At 46.9% G+C, this 21208-nt stretch overlaps 1 protein-coding gene across 2 annotated transcripts in view; it reads left to right on the forward strand.

The window, feature by feature from the left end:
• VPS8 (VPS8 subunit of CORVET complex) overlaps positions 1-19216 on the forward strand; it is a 272714-nt gene extending 253498 nt beyond the window's left edge. For both annotated transcript variants that reach the window (XM_049775814.1, XM_049775815.1), the window contains 2 exons: positions 18093-18173; positions 18589-19216. In XM_049775814.1, coding sequence (XP_049631771.1) covers positions 18093-18173; positions 18589-18732 — 225 coding nt within the window. In that variant the 3' untranslated portion in view covers positions 18733-19216. The remainder of the gene's footprint in view (positions 1-18092; positions 18174-18588) is intronic.
• The last annotated feature ends 1992 nt before the right edge of the window (positions 19217-21208 follow it).

A 21208-nucleotide genomic window follows, 5' to 3' on the forward strand; every position in this document is an offset into this window, starting at 1 on the left:
TGTTCGGGAAATGACCACATTTCCCTATCTATGTGTGTCTTGTAAATGTTCATTAGGAAATGGACATTCTAGATGAGGTATTGGAACAATTCTACATATTGATCCCCCTTGTCTGGGCCTCGTTATTTTATTGGCTTGTTTCTTTTTTAGTGTCTGCTTTGCTGTTTTCATGATTTCTCTCTCCCCGTCAGTTTTGCTTCCCATGGAGCACAGCCTTTGGCTGCTGCAGCCTCCTTGGGATGGTTAGGCCGTTGATGGGGCTTTTTCTCCTCTTTTCAGACCTCGGAAATTGTTCCCACAAAGGATGGCCAGTTTAACAGCTTTTATTTACAGAGCTTCGTGGGCCCCGGAGCATTGTGGGGTACACAGAGGTGTCACTGCCATAGAGATTGCCACTCTCTGTGCACTATACTCTGTTGCCCTGTGTCTATCACTCTGTGCTCTAGACTCTCTTACACCATGCTCTATGCACTATGGCTTGATCACTCTATACTCGATTGTCCTTACTCTGCCTATACTATGCTCTGTACTTTGTTGCTCTCTGCTCTATCACACTCTGTCCTATGTTCTGTCACTCTGTTATTTCTGAAGCCTGGGTTTAGCATTTGTTTTAACATCCTCACCAATGTCAAATGAACAAATGAACAGTCATTTTTCTGCAGTCTTCTACAAAGTACTTGGCTCGTAGTCCAGCTTGACCATAAATCTTTTGTCACAACTTCTACTTTTCTTTTTTCTTTTTTTATTCATGTTGAGGTCATGCCAAGCAATGCTCAATTATTACACCTGGCTCTGTACTCAGAGATTACTCCTGGTGGGGCTCAGAGGCCTTATGGAATGCCGGGGACCAACTGCATGTAAAGCAGGCATCCTTTCCGCTGTACTCTCCCTCCAGCCACAACTTCTACCTTCCTTCTTAGATTTGAACTTCTCCACAGTTGGGAGCAAACACAGCCAGTTGCTGTAGGAGAAAAGGAGAGGCTTGTGTAGGTTCTACCCTGAAAAGGGCGTAGGACCCATCGTCATCACTGGGATGGACCATGGCAGGCTTGTCTTGGAGTCAGTGCCCTGCTCTCTTCCCTAAATGCTACTTGGAAGGACAGAAGCTTTAGGCCCTCCTAGTTTGCCTGTCCTGGGGTGTGGCTGTCTCTTCACATGCTAGCACAGGGGCCTCAGTGCACATGTCCATTTTATGAGTGGACTCTAGGCAAAAGAAGGGAATATCACCACTGCTCATGCATGCATGGCTGAAGGAAGATGAGACATGCTGAAGTCCTTCCCAGTGAAATACAGGCTCCCAAGCTGGCAGGGGGGAGGGTAAAGGGGAGAAAACATTTTTTTTTATTTGGTTTTTGGGTCATAGACGGCAGCGCTCAGGGGTTATTCCTGGCTCTATGCTCAGAAATCGCCCCTGGCAGGCACGGGGTACCATATGGGATGCCGGGATTTGAACCACCATTCTTCTGCTTGAAAGGCAAACGCCCTACGCCCTACCTCCATGCTATCTCTCTGGCCCTGAGAAAACATTCTTGGTGCCTTCCTGGGACAGCATTTCTGCCTCACTGAGCCAAGCTTGAAGGCAGGAAGGAACAGCTAGACTCCCTTCCCCACGCCAGCCCTTTTTACTGAATTTTTTTAGTTTTTGTTTGTTGGTTAAATAGTTCCTTTTTCATCCTTTGGGTAGTTTCTAAGGTCTTTAAATAGTTGGACTCTCTCTTCATGGCTGTCATCATGTCACTGGGGGGGCTGATTAGCCACAGAAAGTCCAACTCACCTTGCCTACTGCTCCCTAGACCTGCCCTGCCCCCACTGGCAAGCCACCTCCTAACAGGATGGTCCCTCCTTGAAATTTCAAAGCAGCTTCTTCCTTTCTGAGGGGTCCCAGCCCTTGCTCTGAAAGCCCACCCACACACTATCCAATCCCTCTCCCACAGAGTAGCCTTTCCAGTCTATCATATTGGTGGGACCATATGTCCCCCTCCCAAGGCTTCTCCTGTCTAGGGAGAACATCGGGGGCCTTGTCCCTGAACCCTCCCCACTCATCTGCACCCGCTCAGACACCAGCTCTTCAGTGACTGCATGGTTTTCCCAGAGGTGGGCTTAGAGAAGGATAAATCAGCCTTCTCCCTGCTAGGCAGCGTCTGTAAATGGAACCATAAGCACAGGAACCTGAATGGTCCTCTGGCATGTTTGTCTTGCAGTGAACAAGGTTAATAGCAAACTCCTGATTCTGTTTCCACATGTTACTATGCTAATATATCCTGAGTTTATACTGTTCTAGAGCCAAGTACAGTGTATTTCTTAACATGATTCCAGTTTATAGGCTCTGGGCATTGGCCTTTTAGCTTTATCCAAGTTGTCGATAAATTATTTGTATAGAACAAAACCAAGTACAGAGCCCCTTTGCCTCCTCAGAGACCTGGGCAACATGATTTATTTGTCGCCACAGTATTTAGCAACTGAGAATTAATGGGTGTGATTTTTTTCTTCCTGCTCTGTGTGGCGTCCAGTGATGGGATTTTTTTCTGAGTAGATTCAGATGCTAAAGCCTCACTATGGGGGTGTGTGGCACCCAGCCCGGCTTTGTTCCCTCAGTCACTCCCCCTTTTAGCAAGGAAACTCTTATCAGAACAAGATCCATCCCCATCCTGTCTACCATGAGCTGAGATCTTGGGCTATTGAATATTGGAGTATTGATCGTGCCACAGACAGGTCTTTCTCTAATAAAGTGTTGGTTGCTTCCTGCAGTCCATGGCAGTGATGTCTTTTCAGTATGTGCACAGCAGAGCAACGCCAGTCTACTCTTGTGCTAAACTTGGCAGTTCAGGGGGCTGAAGTTTATCGCACAGTGTCCCACTGTTACTCTTACCTGTTTACTTCTAAAGCTCAGGTACTCCTGAAAGCAGAACTTTTTGGGAGTTTGAACTGATGCAGCATATATGGTGGCCTAGTAGGCAATAGATTGTGACTGCCAAATGCAGCCATCTGTCCAGGTTTCTATGTGGGTCATTTCTTGTGCCAGCTCCAAAAGGTCTTGTTCCTGATATGTTGTATGTGCCAGAAGCCTAGGTGGAGTATGTTCAAGGAACAGTAAGCAGCCTCCCTTGGTCCAAGTGGAAGGAAGGAAAGAAAAGATGAAGATGAGGCTCGTGTTGGTGTTCTGTGTTGTCTGCAATGACTCAGGTCAGGCTTTGGTGCTTTCATGCCTGTAGCTCTCTGTATGTATCACCCAGGGATGTTCACATGATGACTGGCCCTTGCATTGAGTCTGAATAGGGTTTAGCTCTCTGGCTTTGTAGTGAAATATATATGGTTTTTCCAGACATAGCATGTCCTTATAGGAGCGACTTCACTCCTTGCTGGGTGCATTTTTTTCATCTCTTCATCTGTTCAGGCAACTTGTGTGCAGTCCTGATGGGTGCAGTCATCCCTGTAGGTCTTCAGAAGGAAGAAAATTCCAACACTCTGTGTCCCACGTTTCGCTGTGAGAAGCCAACTGTCTCCTCCTCCGCCTACCCCCCACTTCCCACTTACCTCAACAATGTCCTCACATCCAATCAGTGTGGAATGGATGTTCCATGCTTTGCTGTTCCATGCCTCTGTCCTGGCCCCACTGTCTTCCCCTTCTGACCCTACAGTCCACCCCCCACCTCTCTGGTGCTTACAAAATCTTTGGAGCCCCCAGGCTCACAGAGATGCATCTGAAGAGTTGGCCATGACATTTGCGGCTGGTTGAATCACCAGCCCACATTTCATCTCCTTCTACTTTTCCTTTTCTTCTTTAAACAGACATAACCATCTGTTGCATTTCCTAAACTTAGCCAGTCCTGTGTCCACATATTCACTCTGCCTCTCCTTTGCACAATATGGTAATCTCCTTTCTTCCCTCCCCTCATAACTGCAGCTTTATTTTCAGCCTCCAGTTCAAATTCTATTTTACTTCTTTTAAAAAAGTATTTATCAGGGTAGGAGGGATGGAATAGATAGTACAGTAGAGTAGGGTACTTGCATTGCACGAGACCAACCTGAGTTCCATCCCTTGCACCCATGTGGTCCCCTGAGCCCTGCCAAGAATGATTCCTGAGCACAAAGGCAGGAATAAATCCAGAGTACTGCCGGGCATGTCTCATAAACCAATAAAAGGAAAAAAAGTATTTATTTGGGTATATTTTCTATGCACCAAGTATGGCTCTATACAAGGAATCCTACAATGGAAAAAAAAAATCTAGTATCTGCCTTTATAGAGCTCGCACTGTGGTAGTGGAGAGTAGACAAAGATATGGAAGATCTAGAACTGTAAGTCTGGGAGATAAAGCACAAAGGGAGGCTGATGCTGGATTACACAGTGATCATACGTAGGTGATGGGTCATGTTTCTGCCTGAACAAATGGAGACTTCACCATGTGCAGGGCCAGAAGGAGTTGCAACAGCTCTGTGTGAGCCAGAACATTGGCTGAGTCCCAGGAACTGGAGCAAGACCCAGTGCTTGACTGCAGACTGGGAGCTGGTGGGGGGCCTTATTAGAGGTTCACTTCTTCATTTTACAGTTCACACAAAATAGAAGTAAATGGAATAAATTGATGATGTAGAAGGGGTGATAAGGGAAGAACTGAAGAGAGAAGTGAAGGAATAACAAATCAGCTGGTATAATCCTGTGATGAGAGTGGGGAAGTACAGTGAACCCACTTACAACCATAATCATGAATTGAAAATGTGTTTTAACTGATTGTCTTCCTTAGAATTCTTGAAGGAAGGGATACTGGGCAGTCATCTGCCCACTCCTGGCACTTGGCATATGCTCCCTTATTCCAGTATTGTTTGGGCACCTCACTTACCTTTCTGACTTGATTTAAGTTTTTGGTTTTTTTTTTTTTTTTTTGGTTTTTGGGCCACACCCAGCGATGCTCAGGAGTTACTCCTGGCTCACTGCTCAGAAATAGCTCCTGGCAGGCACGGGGGACCAGATGGGACACCGGGATTCGAACCAACCACCTTAGGTCCTGGATCGGCTGCTTGCAAGGCAAATGCTGTTGTGCTATCTCTCCGGGCCTGATTTAAGATATTTTTAATGTGGCTATATACCTCACCTTGCCCCACAGCAGCTCTGAAGCAACTTTTAGTATGCAGATAACAGAAAAGGAGAAAAACGAATAACTGAGTGTGCCACGGGAAACATGGATTTTTTTTTTTTTTTTTTTTTGGTTTTTGGCCCACACCCGGCGTTGCTCAGGGGTTACTTCTGGCTGTCTGCTCAGAAATAGCTCCTGGCAGGCACGGGGGACCATATGGGACACCGGGATTCGAACCAACCACCTTTGGTCCTGGATCGGCTGCTTGCAAGGCAAACACCGCTGTGCTATCTCTCCAGGCCCGGAAACATGGAAAGTATTACCTGAGGACAATTCAGTACCAAAATTCACAAATTCAAAGCATTTGGAGAAGAAAAAACTTGAATGCATAGTTTTTCATCCTGACTCTTATAGGATACTGACCTTACACATGGCCTTTGGTTTTGATCCCCAGCAGATAGACTTTTAAGCCCTACCAGATATGATCCCTTTGCACAGAGCCAGGAGTAAGCATTGAGTACCACTGAATGTTGTGCAAAAACAAAAAAAGTTGAAATTAGACAATATTTAAGTCATTTATACCATCACAGTGAAACCCAGGTTTACATTGGCTCCATTTCTAGCTTACACTTACCTAGGGGTAAAGTTTTCATTACTTTTGGGGGGTTGTTTTTTGGGGGAGGTGGGGGGCTGGGCCACAACCAGGGATGTTCAGAGATTAGTCTTGGCTTTACACTCAGGAATCACTCCTGGTGGGCTTTAGGGGCCATATGGCATGCCACTGATCAAGTCTGGGTTGGCAACATGCAAGGCAAGAATCCTACCTGCTGTATTGTCTTTCTAAAACCCTTTTTAAAAAAATTGTATTTAAACACTGTTTTTTACTACATTGTTGACAACACAGTTGTTTCAGACATTCAGTGTTCCAGCCCCAGTCCCACCACCATTGTGACCTTCCTTCAATCAATGTCCCAAGTTTAGTTTCCCACCCATCCCTAAGGCCTGCACAAAATAGTTTACCTTATATTATTTATTATTCCCTTTGTAGTGGGGTTTATTGCTTGGAATAGACAGGATGGCACAGGCATGCTGGCTATCTGAGGTTGCATATGTTAGCTGTGGTATCACTACACTTGGCCGTACTGCTCATCTTTTTTGTTGCACATACTGACATTTCCCACCTACCCAAGCCTGTCCCCTTAGCAAGTATAAAATGATTTATATTACTTGTTACAATGAGGGATAAAATAGATTAATACAAGATATCTCACAGTTGTCATATCGCACAGTGGTGTTACAAAAATCATGGTCTAAGGATTTACTGAGCTGGTTGGTGCTAGTCAAGCCTTCTTTATTAGCTTTCGCTCTTTGACCTTAGAGATCTACTACTCAACTTTCCCACCAGATTTGTTGTGTTCCTACTGGGTTCTCAGTGCTATAAAATGTGGTGGTGTACAACTAAAAATGTGGCTGCTCACTTGAGGGGCTGAAGTGATTTGGTAGCTTGAGGAGGTTTGGTTGTGGAGCTGGACCATTTCTATTCTGGAAAAATGTTGAGTGGGGTGAGGCTACTGATCTTTCCAGTGGTGGGGAGAAGGGGAAACCTACCTATCCCCATTCTGAGAAGATCCCAGAATTCTCAACTTTGATCCATGTACCTGATCGATTGAGCTTGACATCCCTTTCAAGATTAGTTTTAGATTGGAGCATTTCAATCTGGAGATAAAGTTTTCTGTGAACTTGGTATGTTGCTTCCAACTCCCACATGCTGTTTACATACAACTGCTGTATTCACCAGAGAACTTGCTAAGACAAGCCTACTCTGTGCTCTGAGGAAGAGCCTGACTTCAGTCTTCACAGACCATGGACACCCAAGACAGTGTTTAAGTGCATTACATAAGTATATCTATAAGCATTTCCCCACCTTGAAAAGTTTTTATTGATGGTCACACTTAAAAAATCTCCATAATGATCACAGTACATGTGTTTTCTTTGGGCTCATCAAAAATATTACTCCATTCTCGCAAAACATGCTAGTAATTTGTTTTGTTGAAAATTGCACTCACATTCTGTTTTCCTTCTGTCAGGAACCACAGTTCTATTCTACATTTTGTACAGGATTTGATAGCAGCTGATACATGTATTGGATTCTTATATTTACTTGTGTTAGGAGAACTAGTCTAGACTGGTACCTTTAATTTATAATGGCAAGATTCATAAGTCTCTAGATTCCTATTTTTTAAGATACAGTGAACAATTGCTTTATGTTATTAATTTCACTCCCTCCTCCTACCATTCCCACAATAAAGGTATCTATAAAGAGAAGATATCCAAAAGTTTTTCACTATTTTATTTTAATTTGTTTTGGGAAGAGGGCACACCTGGCAGTGCTTTGGGGACCATATAGGATTCTAAGGATCAAACCCAGGTTGGCCACATGCACTAATCACTGTACTATCACTCTGGTTTCAAAGTTTTGGGATTACTAGAGTTTTTAGATTACTCAAGTATACAGCCTCTTTCCTTTGGCTTGCATATGTAGGCTGGGAATCAGGGATAGGAGGACACCCAGCAGTGTCAAGCTCAGTGATTGGGAGAAGAGAGGTTGCTTCCAGCAGTGCCTGGAGACCCAGAAGTTCTGAGAATTAAACCAGGGACAGTCGCAAGCACCTTAACCCCTGCACTATTTCGTTGGCCTTGCAATTTGTAATTTTAACTTGCTTGGGGTTTTGCTGATTTCAGGGTATAATTTGCATTCTAACAGTCCTCTTATAGTCATTTTTAGATTTGTTAGTGATGGGGCCCAGAAACCTGGAACTGATAGTATTTCAGGAATCCTGGTGCTGATTAAAAAGAATTTTTTTTTTAATTTTAAAAACCCACCATTAAGGACCCTTCCCTCTGAAGAGCTTTTATCATAATTGCCACCCACAGCAACAGCCGTCAAGATAATTGTTTGACTTTCTTCTTAAGTAGGCAACAATCAGTTAATCAAAGGATGGCAAGTCTTAATTACCCCTATGAAGTAAATGCTTTCCCTGTTTTGAGTTTTCTTTCGAAATAAGGCAAACATTTGGTCAATAAGACATAGGAGGATTTCTGAGTAGCAATAAAGAATGCCACCCCACTAAGAAGCTTTCTTTATTTCCTATTTCCCACAAAAATTCACTTCCCTAGATTATTTTTTAAATCTTCCTTTCTGACAAATAGAAAAAGGTAAGAATGGAGTGACCCCATTATTCCCTGTGACAAAGAATTCAAGGAGAATCACCTCAAGAAAAAACCAACACATCCAACCTAAATATCTCATTTTCAGTACTATCACTTTTTATTGTTGTTGTTGTTCTTGGGCCACACACAACGGTTCTCAAGGGGTACTCCTGACTCTGCATTCGGAAATTACTCCTGGCAGTTTCAGGGAACCATATGGGACACCGGATTTGAACTTGGGTTAGCTGTGTGCAAGTCAAATGCCCTCTGCACTGTACTACCGCTCTGGTTTCATCACTATCACTTTTCATTTCTATTTCTAGTGTCCTGACACTAGTATTGATTAAGAGAATACCGAAATTACATTGGGGGGGCAAAACCCAACAATTTTTTGTTAGTTCTTTGAGGGAGCATAACTCATTGTACACAGAACTTACTCCTGGCTCTACACTCAGAGATCACTCCCCTCAAGCTCAGGATGGCAGGGATCCCATATGTGTTCAAGGCAAATGCCCTGTCCACTATCCTGTGGCTTTGGCCTCCAGCAATGACTTTTTAATCTCTGAAAGTTTGAACTTTACAGTCCCAGGAAGCTGTTATTAGTGACAGGAAGAAAACCACCTATTTATAGATTCCCTCTCCCTTCCTTCATCATCCTCTTCCTGTCCAGATAGTTTGCAGATTTTAAATTGCCTGACTGAAATTGCTGTTTCCTACAACCTCAGACCAATTTCTGCCACTACTGAAGCATGTTTACTCCGATTTTCTGGCATTGTTTTATTGCTTGATTTTCCCCGACAGTCTTCCCCAAATAGTTGCCTTTTCAAACAGGCAAGGCATGGAACAGCCATGCCTGAGTCAGGGTGGCCTCTGGGGAGCAGAGACTTAAAACCAGCACTGAGACATTTTTCTTTCTGTGGGGAACAAGAAAACTCTGGTGTCTCTTTTGACAGTGACCAACATGATCTAAGGCCAGCACAAGACAGCCCCACTTGGCTGCTATGGCCCCTCATGCTGCCTTCCTTTGCCCACCCGTGTTTGCCACCTGCAGCAGAAAAGGAATATGCCAAGGAATCCTGTTCCCTTACAAAACTGTCACTAATGCCTTCATTTCTACACTGTGCTCATGTCCACAGGAAACATGATTGGAACAAAAATCTGACTGCTTACAAGACAGGGAAACATGCTGTTCTGCTGTTCCCCACCCTGTTCACATGGGCTGCTTGGGGTAGACTGTGAGGATCTTTCTCAGTTTTATAATTTGCTCAACTCTGTACACAAGTTCAGCGATTTTCCTGTGGTGCAGAACACATTCCTGAGCTCCCTGTGGGCACAGCCTTCTCATGCATGTGTGAGGCCGCTCCCGCCATCTTCATTGCTCTCTGTGGGCCCTTCCATCAGGTGCTCTGAACAGTGGCACCCTCTGCAGGGCCTTCTGAGACATCCCAGGCCTCAGGGGACACAGTTCTTTCATTAGAAAGTGGAATCATGATTAGTGCCCAGGGGATCCAGCATCATCAATATTCCAGGAGTCTTGGCAGGACTGTCAGGCTCCTTCCAGTACCTGGCAGCAGACAAGAGAACACAGCCTCTGGAATGGGACTGTCCACTTTCTGATCTGGGCTTAGGTCTATCACTGGACCCTAGCACCTTAGTGTAGTTGGTTCTGTCCTGAATAAGGATGACAAAGGTGCCTGCCTGCTGAAGGTGGGGGTTGGGGGTACTGGTGTCTATCACTCTCTTCTCATGTCTCAGAAGACCATCCAGTGTTCTAGTAGGTTTCAACCAGGAGTAGCCCCTCCCTCTCTCCTGCCAGTATAGCACATTGTCTGTTACCCAACCCATAGTGACCTGTGATTGGGGAATTTTGTGGCCATAGGGGCATGAGGCTGTGAGGTAAAATGTGTAGAAAGGGGGCTTTCTTTGTGCGAGTGGGAGAGAAGTGTAGCTTAGTACTTGTCTTGAAGCCAAGGCTTAATTTTAGGCACCAGAGTCATTATTAAGAGCTGCTGGTTTGAAACCTCATAGATGGTGTCCTGAGCCAATGTGGGCCTGAGAAAGGCATGAGAGTATGGCCCAGCAGGGACTTCAGAACAGTTGGTGGGCTTTCAGGTAGGTCCAGTCCTCAGCTCACCACTGGCAGAGTAGGGAAGGAGCAGGAAGAGGCTTTTAGATACAGAAGAAAGCATTGGGAAGACAGAGATTGTGGGGATTTAGTCAATTTAGGAAGACACTCAGACCCAGAATGGGGGTTTTGTTTTCAGGACCTTGTTTATTGTGATGGATACAGACCAAGGTCCAGAGCCAAGCTGCCTTCCAGCACCATCCCAGCTCCCTCTGATGCTTTGTTCCCAGAGCCCAAGGGTGACCATGGTCATAGGCCATGATCATAGAAATCTGCAGCTCCTCAAAGCCCTGGTTCCTGTTCTTTGTCCAGTGGTGTGACCGCTCACCTCCCTCATCATCGTTGTTAACACTAAGCTTCACCCCAGGCTCTTCTGGACCCTCAGGGCCCTTTCCCCACCTGATTTACCCTAATGGTAAATGGAACAAGGTCACTTCCAGGGCTGTCATTACACTTCCTCTAATGTTCACTTTAATTTTCCCCTCTTGCCACTGGACTTCATTACAGAGGAGAAAATCGCTTTAGCAGATAGTATCAAATGCATTTATTTTTCTTTGTCTTCTGTTTGGGAAGATCAATGCTGTGCCAGTAAATTAGATATTATTGGCGGCTGAGGGACCAGCCCTATTGTCTATGGATTTCATTATAATTTGGGAGATTGGGAGTGGATTCACTTTCTGTCACTCCCCCTATGGTTTTGTGCCGTACCTCATACTCTATCTTTCTGGGAAGGGAACCAGGGATCTCTATGCTAATGTCTCAGATGGGATGTTTGCTTCTGATTATGTAAGAAAAGCTAGGATTAGCCTCAGTAAACACAACTATCTTGTTTGTATATGCCCACCGGACTGTCATCTTAGGCAAGGGGCTAATCTTCTCCATGCGTCTACCCCAGGACAGGAGCCCCAACTCCTGACATTCCAGCCCATGGGTCTTTCAGACCCTCATCCCGGGAATGTAGGTGACAGTCACCCTAATCATGGGTTGTTATTACAGGATATAAGCTTATGCCGACCTCCTACATTGTCTCTAACACCCCAACAGTTCTGTATTAGAGAGTCTTCAGATAACCAGGCTGGGGTGGAGAGAAGCTAAAGTTGACAAGAGAACCCCAGCATGTGTCTGAAATCAAATGGAGCCTCATGTCCCCACTCTGTTTGCCCTGTGTCCCATCACTATATGACAAGAGTATAAATGTAGGCATCAATGAGGAAGGAAGTAGGAAGAGGGAGTCAAAGAGATGGCACAGGAAGTAAAACCTTGCGCATGACCAACCCTGATTTAGTCCTAGGCACCACATATATTCCCAAGTACTGCCAGGAGTGATCCCTAAACACCAAGTGTGACCCAAACCCATTCGCCCACCCCAAGGAAAAAGAAGTGGAAGGTGTGCTTGCTGGGCCCCATCCCTACTTCCATTTCAGCAGATCATTTTTTTCTGGCTGCTTGGTGCCTATCACAGCAAGAACTGGAGGCAGCCTCAGAACTCTGTCATCCCAGCATCCCCTCCCTCTCCATGTATCACACACCAACCACCCTCTATTGCCCCTTTGCCACTGTCTGCCCCGCACTCCCACATTAGGATGAAGAGTATTCACAGAAAATGGAGCGATTGCCTAAAGGGCTGTGCATCCTATTAATGTGGCTTCCCAGGAACCTGCAAAGGGCACTTCTATGTGTGCACTGGAAATTTTGATATTTCCCAAAAAAGCAAGAGCAGGTCCCGTGGGCATTATGATCTTGGGAGTCACTTGGACTCCAGGATGCAGCACTTGAGGAGTAGGGCCCCCACAGGCCTCAGGGGTGCTACACAGACTACAGCACATGGCCAAGTTTCCTTCCCCTTCCCTGAAAGATGTTGGCACATGACCTTTCCTGACATTTAGAAAGAATCCTTTCAACTCCCCCAACGTGGATTAAATAAAAACAAAATTGGTATTTTCACTGAGATCAAGGGGAGACATGCCAGAAATTGCCACAAACCTTTACAGAGCCCAAGATCTAGGGAACAGGAAGACAGCTGTGGTGGGTTCGCAATTGGCTACGGCTGATTGAACAGGTGCTTTACAGGGCTCATTAGGGAGGGGGGGAGCCCCTGCAGTGTGGCATTGCCAGAGCTTGGGGCTCACTGGGAAATGGGGCAGCCCATAATGATAAGACACTGTGAGCATTAGCAAGGACAGTCCAAGGGGCCAGAGTAGAGACTCCCGTGTCTCCTTGTGTGCAATGCTGAAGGCTCAGCCCCAGGCTTGGTTACTGCCCAGCTGTTTGCCTGATGTCTGCAGATAATGCCAGTGGGTTTTACTGTTTGTTGAAATTCCACAAGCACTTCTTTTAAGACTCACCGGGTCTCCCAGAGCACAAGCTGCCAATACTCACTTGGCGTCTGAGGCATGTCTGAAAAGCGAGTGAAATTCTTGTCGAACAAATGTTCGAATTAGTAACCATAGGAACACAGAGAGATGGGACCCTCCAGCTCCTTGTCAAGGCATTGTTGTGTTCTGTGCCAACGCCACTTAGCAAGACACCCCCAAACTCACAGTATCTCGGCAGCATGGTCCCCTTGCTCCCCCCCATCCCTTGATTCCAGCCAGACTCTGCCAACAGGGGCCAGAGTGGAGGCCCCTGAGTGTGGGCTGTTGGATATTCAGGTTCCTCATCTCTCCCTATCCCCACAGGCAGTACATATGCTGGGGTGTCACACAGCAGCCTCCTGTAGGAAGTGAGATCTTGTTTTACTGTTCCTCTAGATCAGTGATGGCTAACGTTTTTGAGCCGAGTGCCCAAACTGCTGCACAAAACTAAAGAATTTCCTCAAAGTGCCAGCATGTCAATTAAACCTTAACAAAGTTTTAGTATCTAAAAACTCTTTAAAAATTTTATAAATTTATTAATTGCAGGCCCTCCCATGTGCCACAGCTGGCACATGTGCTATAGGTTCGCCATCAAGGCTCTAGTCTAGATTAATTTGGAATGAAGGGGCTGATGCAGAAGAGGCTCTGGGGGTAGTTCTGGGCCTCTACCCTGGATCCTGGTTCCTGAGACTTGGGCAGGACAGACACCAGCTACATAGGCCTTTGTAGACCAATGCCTTTGAGAGGATAGAACTCTTGCCTCAGTGACTTAGTGGCCAATCCTCAGATGCTCCCTTCTCAAAAAACACTTTGATTCTAGGAAAGATATTCTAGGGCCTTCGTGGGCCCTAAGCTCACTAAGCTTCTCACTTCCTCACCGACAGCTTCTCTAAGCTTGTTTCCACAAAGGTTGGGACTTGGCCAAGCAAGGGCTTCTCCCACCTGCAGGCAAGTGGCTTCCAGAAGACTCCAGGCAGCACCACCAGAGATAACTTTTGTCGCCTCCACAACTTTGGAAAGGTGACTTCCTACTCTCTGAGAAATGTCAGTGAAGCCCTTTGGTGCCTGCAAAGATTTTAAGGGCCATAAGGAGAGGGCTTGCTGAGTGCACCTTCCCTGGACAGGTCCTGCAGTTTGAGGTGATAGGCCTGTGTGGGTGCAGCTGCAGCTGAGTGTCATTGTCATCTCAGTTCTCTCTTGCAGGGGTCTCTGGGCTTTCCAGACTAGACGCCTTGTGATAACCCAAAAATTGATAGTGCCTGTCTTATTATTCGTGTTGGATAGACTTCCTTGCTTCACACCATCTTGCTGTTCATTACTAAGTGAATCAGGAGAAAACTTGCAAGTCAATAAGATTCAAAAGAAATAAAGAATTTGGTTGAATCAGGAGGAGTTGAGATACATGAGCCTAGGCAGCCCATTAGTACAGGGCCTCAGTGAGGACAAGATGGCCACAGTCCCCAGCTGCCCTGTGTCCCACCCTCACCCACTCACCAATCCTTGAAGATTCTTCTGGGTCAGTAAACCAAAGGCACTTTCTGACTTCACCAGCTTATTGGGACACCCAGACACAGGGACGGGAAGTCATTCTCTAGGGAGTGAAGCTCAATCATTTTTCTCCTTCACTGTCCCCAAGTGGTGGGCATTGACTTCCAAAATACCTTCACTGGGATGAAACAAGCCAGTGCAGGGCTGGAGGTAGCAAAAGCAGCATATCTCTGGCCAGCGGTGTGGGCCCCGGTTATGCCGAGCCTGCTGCCAGATCTAGGTTACTAGCCACACTGTTCAGAGCTCCCGGTAGTAGAAACAAGACAAGAAAACAGAGGCCGGAGTAATAGCACAGCAGTAAGGTAAGTAAGTCGCCTTGCATGCGACCAACACAGGACAGAGATAGTGGTTTGAATCCCATATGGCCTCCTGTGCCTGCCAGGGGCAATTCCTAAAAAACAGAGCCACTGCTGGTGTGACCCGCCGCCCCCCCCCAAAAAAAAAACCAATAAAACAAATGACAGCCCAGAGATCCCACCCCAGTATGGCCCCCATCATGGCACAGTACCGAGGGGAAGGAAGTAAGTGGCAGGTTGTGAGGGGCCTCAGGTTCCTTGGCTACTCTCTTCGGGGGTCTCAGGGATCTGTCCTCAATCCCATTCACATCTGCTGTGGTGAGCACAGTGCCACACTAAGCCTTTCCAGACCTTCTGCTACTGGCCTGACCATTGGCAGCAAAGGTCAGATGAAGCTCCATACCAACAGTCCACTGGGCCATTTGGGGAAGATGCCTTTCTACCCAGTGACTCCCTCTCATCTCCCCTACCACATACACACACCTGATTCATTTCCCTTTGAGATTCTTTTTTGTGCAGAGGGAGGATCACAATCGGTGGCGTTCAGGGATTACTCTTGGCTCTACGCTTAGAAATCGCTCCTGGCTGGCTCAGGGAACCATATGGAATGCCAGGATTCGAACCACCACCTGTCCTGGATTGGCTGCATGCAAGGCAAATGCCCTACCGCTGTGCTATCTCTCCGGCCCTCCCTTTTAGATTCTTGGTTCAACGTTATTACAGAATAACCAGTGACATCTGGGGAGAGGGTCTCACAGCTCAGTTTGCAGGCTGAGTCTCTAATGATCAGTGAAAGGCAGCCCTTGAAATCATCCTGTGTTCCCTGTTCTCTGGCTGATGCCAGGACAAGAAGTAGCCAGCAGGATGGTGGTTTCCTTTGTCAAGAAACATGGAAATTAACTATCAGTATCATAGTGGTTCCTTCTCTGCCCTAACTAGAAGCGGGGGCTTCTACTACGGACTCATCCTCCTGGCCCTTGACTCTATTGTCTTTGGATATTAATACCATACTATTGTTTTGTTATATCCCACAAACAAGTACAATAATTCTATATCTGTCCCTCTCATTCTAACTCAATTAGTGGAACATAATACATTTGTAGAGGGAAGTGTGCACTGATGAAGGGTGTTGGACATTGTATGACTGGAACTCAATCATGAACAACTTTGTAACTGTATCTCATGGTGATTCAATTAAAGAATTTAGTTCTAGGGCAGGAGTGATAGCATAGCAGTAGGGCATTTGCCTTTTACACGGCTGATCTGGAACAGACCTAGATTTGATCCCTGGCATCCTATATGCCCCCCCGCCCTGAGCCTGCCAGGAGCAATTTCTAAGCACGGAGCCAGGAGTAATCCCTGAATGCCGCCATGTGACACCCCCCCCCCCCAAAAAAAAAAAGCTTTAGTGCTTAAAAAGTAAAAGAAAAAAATTTTAAACTGAAAGATTAAAGCCTTAAAGTTATGTTTCTGAGAGTCACCAGGTGTGGCCGAAAAATAAAAAAAGTTATGTTTCTATACCAAAACATTGAATTTAGAAGAGTTCCTAGATATAAAAGTGTTCATAATATTTTTTGCAAAAAAGAAACATGGAAACTATTATTATGTTCTTATTTGGGGGCTATACCTGATGGTGATTAGAACTTACTCCTGGCTCTGTGCTCAGAGATCACTCCTGGTAGTATTCATATGACAATCTGGAATACCAGGAATCAAACCCAGCCTGCTCCAGCTTGACAAGTGCCCTCCCAGCTATTCTATCACTCTCTAGCATTGGAAGTTCTTTTTTTTTTTTTTTTTTTTGGTTTTTGGTTTTTGGGTCATCCCCACTAGCGCTCAGGGGTTCCTCCTGGCTCTGTGCTCAGAAATCGCTCCTGGCAGGCTTGGGGGACTATATGGGATGCCAGGATTCGAACCACTGTCCTCCTGCATGCAAGGCAAACACCCTACTGTTGTGCTGTCTCTCCAGCCCCCCCCTTTTTTATTTTAATTGTGGTCAAAGTGAATTACAAATCTTTCACAGTAATATTTAAGGCACATAATGACAATGAATGAGGGGCATTCCCACCACCAGTGTTGTCCTCCCTCCACCCCTTTTCCCAGCATGCATCCCACTTCTCCCTCCTTTACACCCCAGGATGCTAGCATAACTGGTCTCCACTTGTTTGTATAGCTTGTTATAGATTGGATATCGATTCTGTTGTCCTTGACTTTGGGTTTGGTATTCAAGTCTGATTATTTTTTATTTCCATCAAATGAACATATGACTGTCTGGCCTTGGTACCATCCATTTTTCCCCCTCAAATTATGAGACTGTGATCAAGGTGATTCCAGTAATGTGGTTCTATTAGAAATATAAGAAAAGATATGGGAGAAGAAAAGAAAACAGAAAAGAGAAAAAAGAAAAAGAGAAAAGGGCAAATAAAAAAGAGAAAAAACTAGGAGTCCATCTAAGTGTTATAAATATCCATTTAGAAGAAGAAAGGAAAATAAGAAAAAGGTAACAAAAACAAAAGAAAAACACAATAAGGGAGTAACAACAAAAGCACAAAAAGAATATAAAAAGAATAAACCAAAAACCAAAACCATTTGTGTAGGTCATAGGGTGAAGGCTAAGACAGAGTTACTCTTTATGGTTATAGGAGTTCTGTTCCATCACTGTTGTTATATTCAGTCTTCTGTAATTAGTGGTCTTGGTTTTTGTTCAGATCCTAGGACAGAGCCTAAGGTATAATCTTTCAGATTGGTTCCAGAAGTTCTGCTCAGTAGCAGTTGTCAAAGTCAGACCTAGAATTAGAGATCTTGGTTTTTGTAGAAACTTCCTCATTGGTTCCTTGATAGGTTCTATCCAGCCCATGTTTGTCAAAGTCAGTCTTCTGTAGATAGTGATTTTGGTTTTTGATTAAGGCAAAGGATGACATGTCTCCTGATTGCCTCATACTATTAGGTGTCATGACAGGATGTCATGTTAAAACTGGTGCAAGTTGTTGCCTGGACGGCATTCAGAGTTGCCCCAGGAGGAATTTGATTCCTGGTGCTGTTGCTGGGACCTCTGTCAGTTCCACATTGGGATCTGGGGTTCTGGATTGGACAGTCGCTGTCCAATCACGTGGAGTCTAAGTTGGGTCTATATGACACATATTCAGGGTGCAGCCCTGGAAGTTCTTTCTGTCCTTTTCCCCTTGGGTATTGTCTGAACTGGGTCTGGAGCTTTTCTCAGTCTCCAGTGTCTTTGAAACATCCCCTGCACCATTTGATCCACTTTTATGAGAAACAAGGATCCACCACACATCTTTGCGCCAGGCCCAGGGCTGTTTTTCCTGCCAGCTTAGCCTGGCTCTTGGGAAGCACCAAGGCTGAGCATCGGGTGTCAGTGTTCTAAGGGTCACTCTGCCTCCTGGCCCAATGAGGCTGGTGGAAGGAGTATCTGCAAGGACTGAGGGGAGCGCTTAGCCCCACTAACCTACCTGCACCACCTCTTCCTCCTCAGGTGGCTTCGGAACCAGTCCTGGACCCACAACAAATTCAGGCCTTTGACCAGCTCTGTCGGCTCTACCGCGGGAGCTCCCGGGTAAGGCTTGTGGGCTCTGTGGGATGACTCACGCCAGCTTGTGAGGTCCACCCTCCCATCACCCCTTGTGTCAAAGGTGCCTTGGCCTTGGGGTGCCTGAGATCATGCACAGGAGCAGAGGGTGTGGGAGCACTGTCCCTCTCCATCAGTGCTCAGCCTGTGCCTCAGCCCTCATGCTTTTCCAACCCTTGGGCCATGCACTCCTCAAAGGAGCAGCTCTAAGGGGTTCTGGGAAAAGGAGGGGGGTGTCCAAGGTGAGAACGGAATCCAGACATCCCAGATGAGCAGACTTACCTGCAGGCACATGGTCTACTGCCAGCTTTTTAGCTCCCCCCCCCCACTAGTGCCTGCCCTGAAGCATGTGTGCCAGGCATCACTGCCTCTAACCATGGTTCCATGTGTCTCCACCCCACAGCTGGCACTCCTGACCGAACTCTCCCAGAACTGCGGAGAGGGCTGCAGGCCCTTCAGTGGCTCCCCAAGCTCCGTGTTCAACAACATCTTTCAGAACGAGAATTTCCAGCTGCAGCTCGTTCCCCCGCCTGTGACTGAGGACTGAGAGCCAAGCAAGCAGCTCCCCAGGCATTGGACCCAGGCCCTCCTCTCCAACTAGCTCCCTGTCCCCAGTTGCTGCAGCACCTTTCCTGGCTGCCTTCTGGGTTTTGCTTATTAAGCAAAGGGATGTCCCAAACCTCCATCGAGCTTTTAAGAAGATGTATTCCATCTCATGGGGCCTTTTCCCATTTCCTCTGAAGCCCAGAGTTAGTGGAGAGAGAGATACATGCACATACATGCACATGAACATGACACACACCCATGCACGCATATGCACAGCAGAGACACATCTCACACATACATCATACACACAGAGCCACCTCCAGCTGGGCAGCATGAGGTGCTTCAACCTCCACAGTCACTGGAAGTGGGGAGCATGGCAGGAGTATGGGGGCTTGTGGGGGCCTGGGCACCCCTCCTTTGCTATGTCTGTGAATCCTGTCTGAGTGTAGGACTGCCCCTCTGAGAATAAACTCCTGTCTGTCCCAGCTCTGTGGAAATGTTTTGTGTCATCCCACAGGACATCTGGATCTCTGGCTTCCAAAATGCTGGTTCACTAGCCAAGTTCACCCTCCCTGTACTCAAATATGCCACCCTCACAGCCCACTGGACAGGTTATTGCAGAGTCACCCAGAAGAAACCTTGGAAGTCACGCCTCTGGGGCCTGGGCCCCTGCCCCTCCATTCAGCTCAGTTCTGAGATTCTCATGTGCACCCAGGAACCGTCTCCCCACTTATGCCTGAGTACAACAGATCTCCTAAGAAATGGATGTGCTGTGGTAGGAGGGTGCCCCATGGTATCCCAGGGTGTTCCATGGGACTGGAACCTCATGTGCCCCTCATTAGCCAGCATTTGGGGTACATGGTGAAGGGGTAGGCATGGCGGGTGGAACAGGGTGTCTGTGTAGGGTCGCTGTCCTGTTCGGATGCTTCAGAGGTGCAGCACACAGACCCTTCCCTATAGTGTGGCATTTGGATCATGTCCCCCAAGCCTGGCAGAAGACACTGACTACAGGATGTGCCTTAGAGTATGCAAAAAGGAAGTCAGGAGCCCCCATTCACTGACACTGAGCCTCTCATAATTCTACACCTACACCTCCCCTCTCAAGTCAAGACTCAGGTCTGGTTAGTTCAGGTGGGGAGTTGGGGATTTGTCCATTTGGGGAGTTGTCCATTCCCTCATAAACTCAAGATTTATATAGTTCAGACAGACTCTTCTTCCTAAAATAGAGGCTCCCAAACTCAGGAAGCACCTCCTTTATCAGGAAGAATGTCCCTCAGTGTCCCACAAAGTCAACAACAGAAAATAACTTCCAGCTGTATCTGAGAAGAACCCCTTCCTAAATTCTCTCCCACAATACCATCCCCAAACCTCATCACCACAGTCCTTCTGTGGAATTTCCCCCATGACCCCTTCACCCAGTATAGAGGGGTGTAGGCTAAATCCAGTTTCATCCTGGCAGTGCCAGGAATTCACAGCCTCTGTGCCAGAGTGATAATACGTTTTGCCTTGCATGTGGCCTACCCAGGTTTAATCCCCAGTATCCCATCTCTCTGGACCCCACATCCAGTTGGGGCCTTGTGCTCCTCAGAAAACCACGTCCCTGTCCTGCCCACTCAGTACAAGCAGGGCACCCTCATCCTCCTGAGTCCAGGGAACCAAGCTTTGCAGATCCCTATGTAGACCCCATAGGCTGCTGGAAGCCCCACATACATACTGTGAATGTACCCTGTCCACCTCAGCCCAGGGTTCGCAGCTGGATTCTGGGCCTCAGGACACTTCAGATGAACATGAGGCCTTTCCAAGCCCTCTGCGGCCTCCAGAGGCCTTGTCTCTGGTATCAATTTGCAAAGGCAGACGTTAAACCTGAGTGAGATACAGACTGGGTCTGTTGTACAGGGTCAGATAGGCTCCATGACATGGCCATCACACACCAGCATGGCGCAGACTGACACGGTGGTGCATCTACTATGGTGATCGAGAGGCCATCTGGAGGAACCCGCTGGCACCTGCACCCAGGACTCTGATCCCAAGGGCCTGGATGAGGTAGAAGTTGCAAATCCCACAAATGCTAGACTGTCCTAGACCTGTTTCTAAGAGAGCCCCGGGGTCCAAGGTGGGGTCTGGTCTCCTCTGAGTCCCAGTTTGACTTGACCATAAAAGGCACCAATCAGAGGCCTGACCTGTGGTACTCAATGTCTAGTCTGTCTGTGGTGGTCCTGTGTGTGTAGGGGACTGGGGGAGTGGGGAATAGAAGGGGCTGCAGCCAGAGAGGACAGGTCTGACCACAAGGGGGCTCGAGGGGAGCAGCATGCTGGACTGGGAGCCAGTACAAGTCAGGAGCTCTGGTTGTCCTGCACCTGCCTGCTCCATCCCTTGCCTACCCCCACCCGCCCCTTCTCCATCTCTTGTCCCCACCTGTCTATTCCTTGCCATCCTCTGTCCCCACCTGTCTGTCCTCCACCTTCCATGGCCTCATC

The sequence above is a fragment of the Suncus etruscus genome, chromosome 6, assembly GCF_024139225.1.
Source record: "Suncus etruscus isolate mSunEtr1 chromosome 6, mSunEtr1.pri.cur, whole genome shotgun sequence".
Lineage (NCBI taxonomy): Eukaryota > Metazoa > Chordata > Mammalia > Eulipotyphla > Soricidae > Suncus > Suncus etruscus.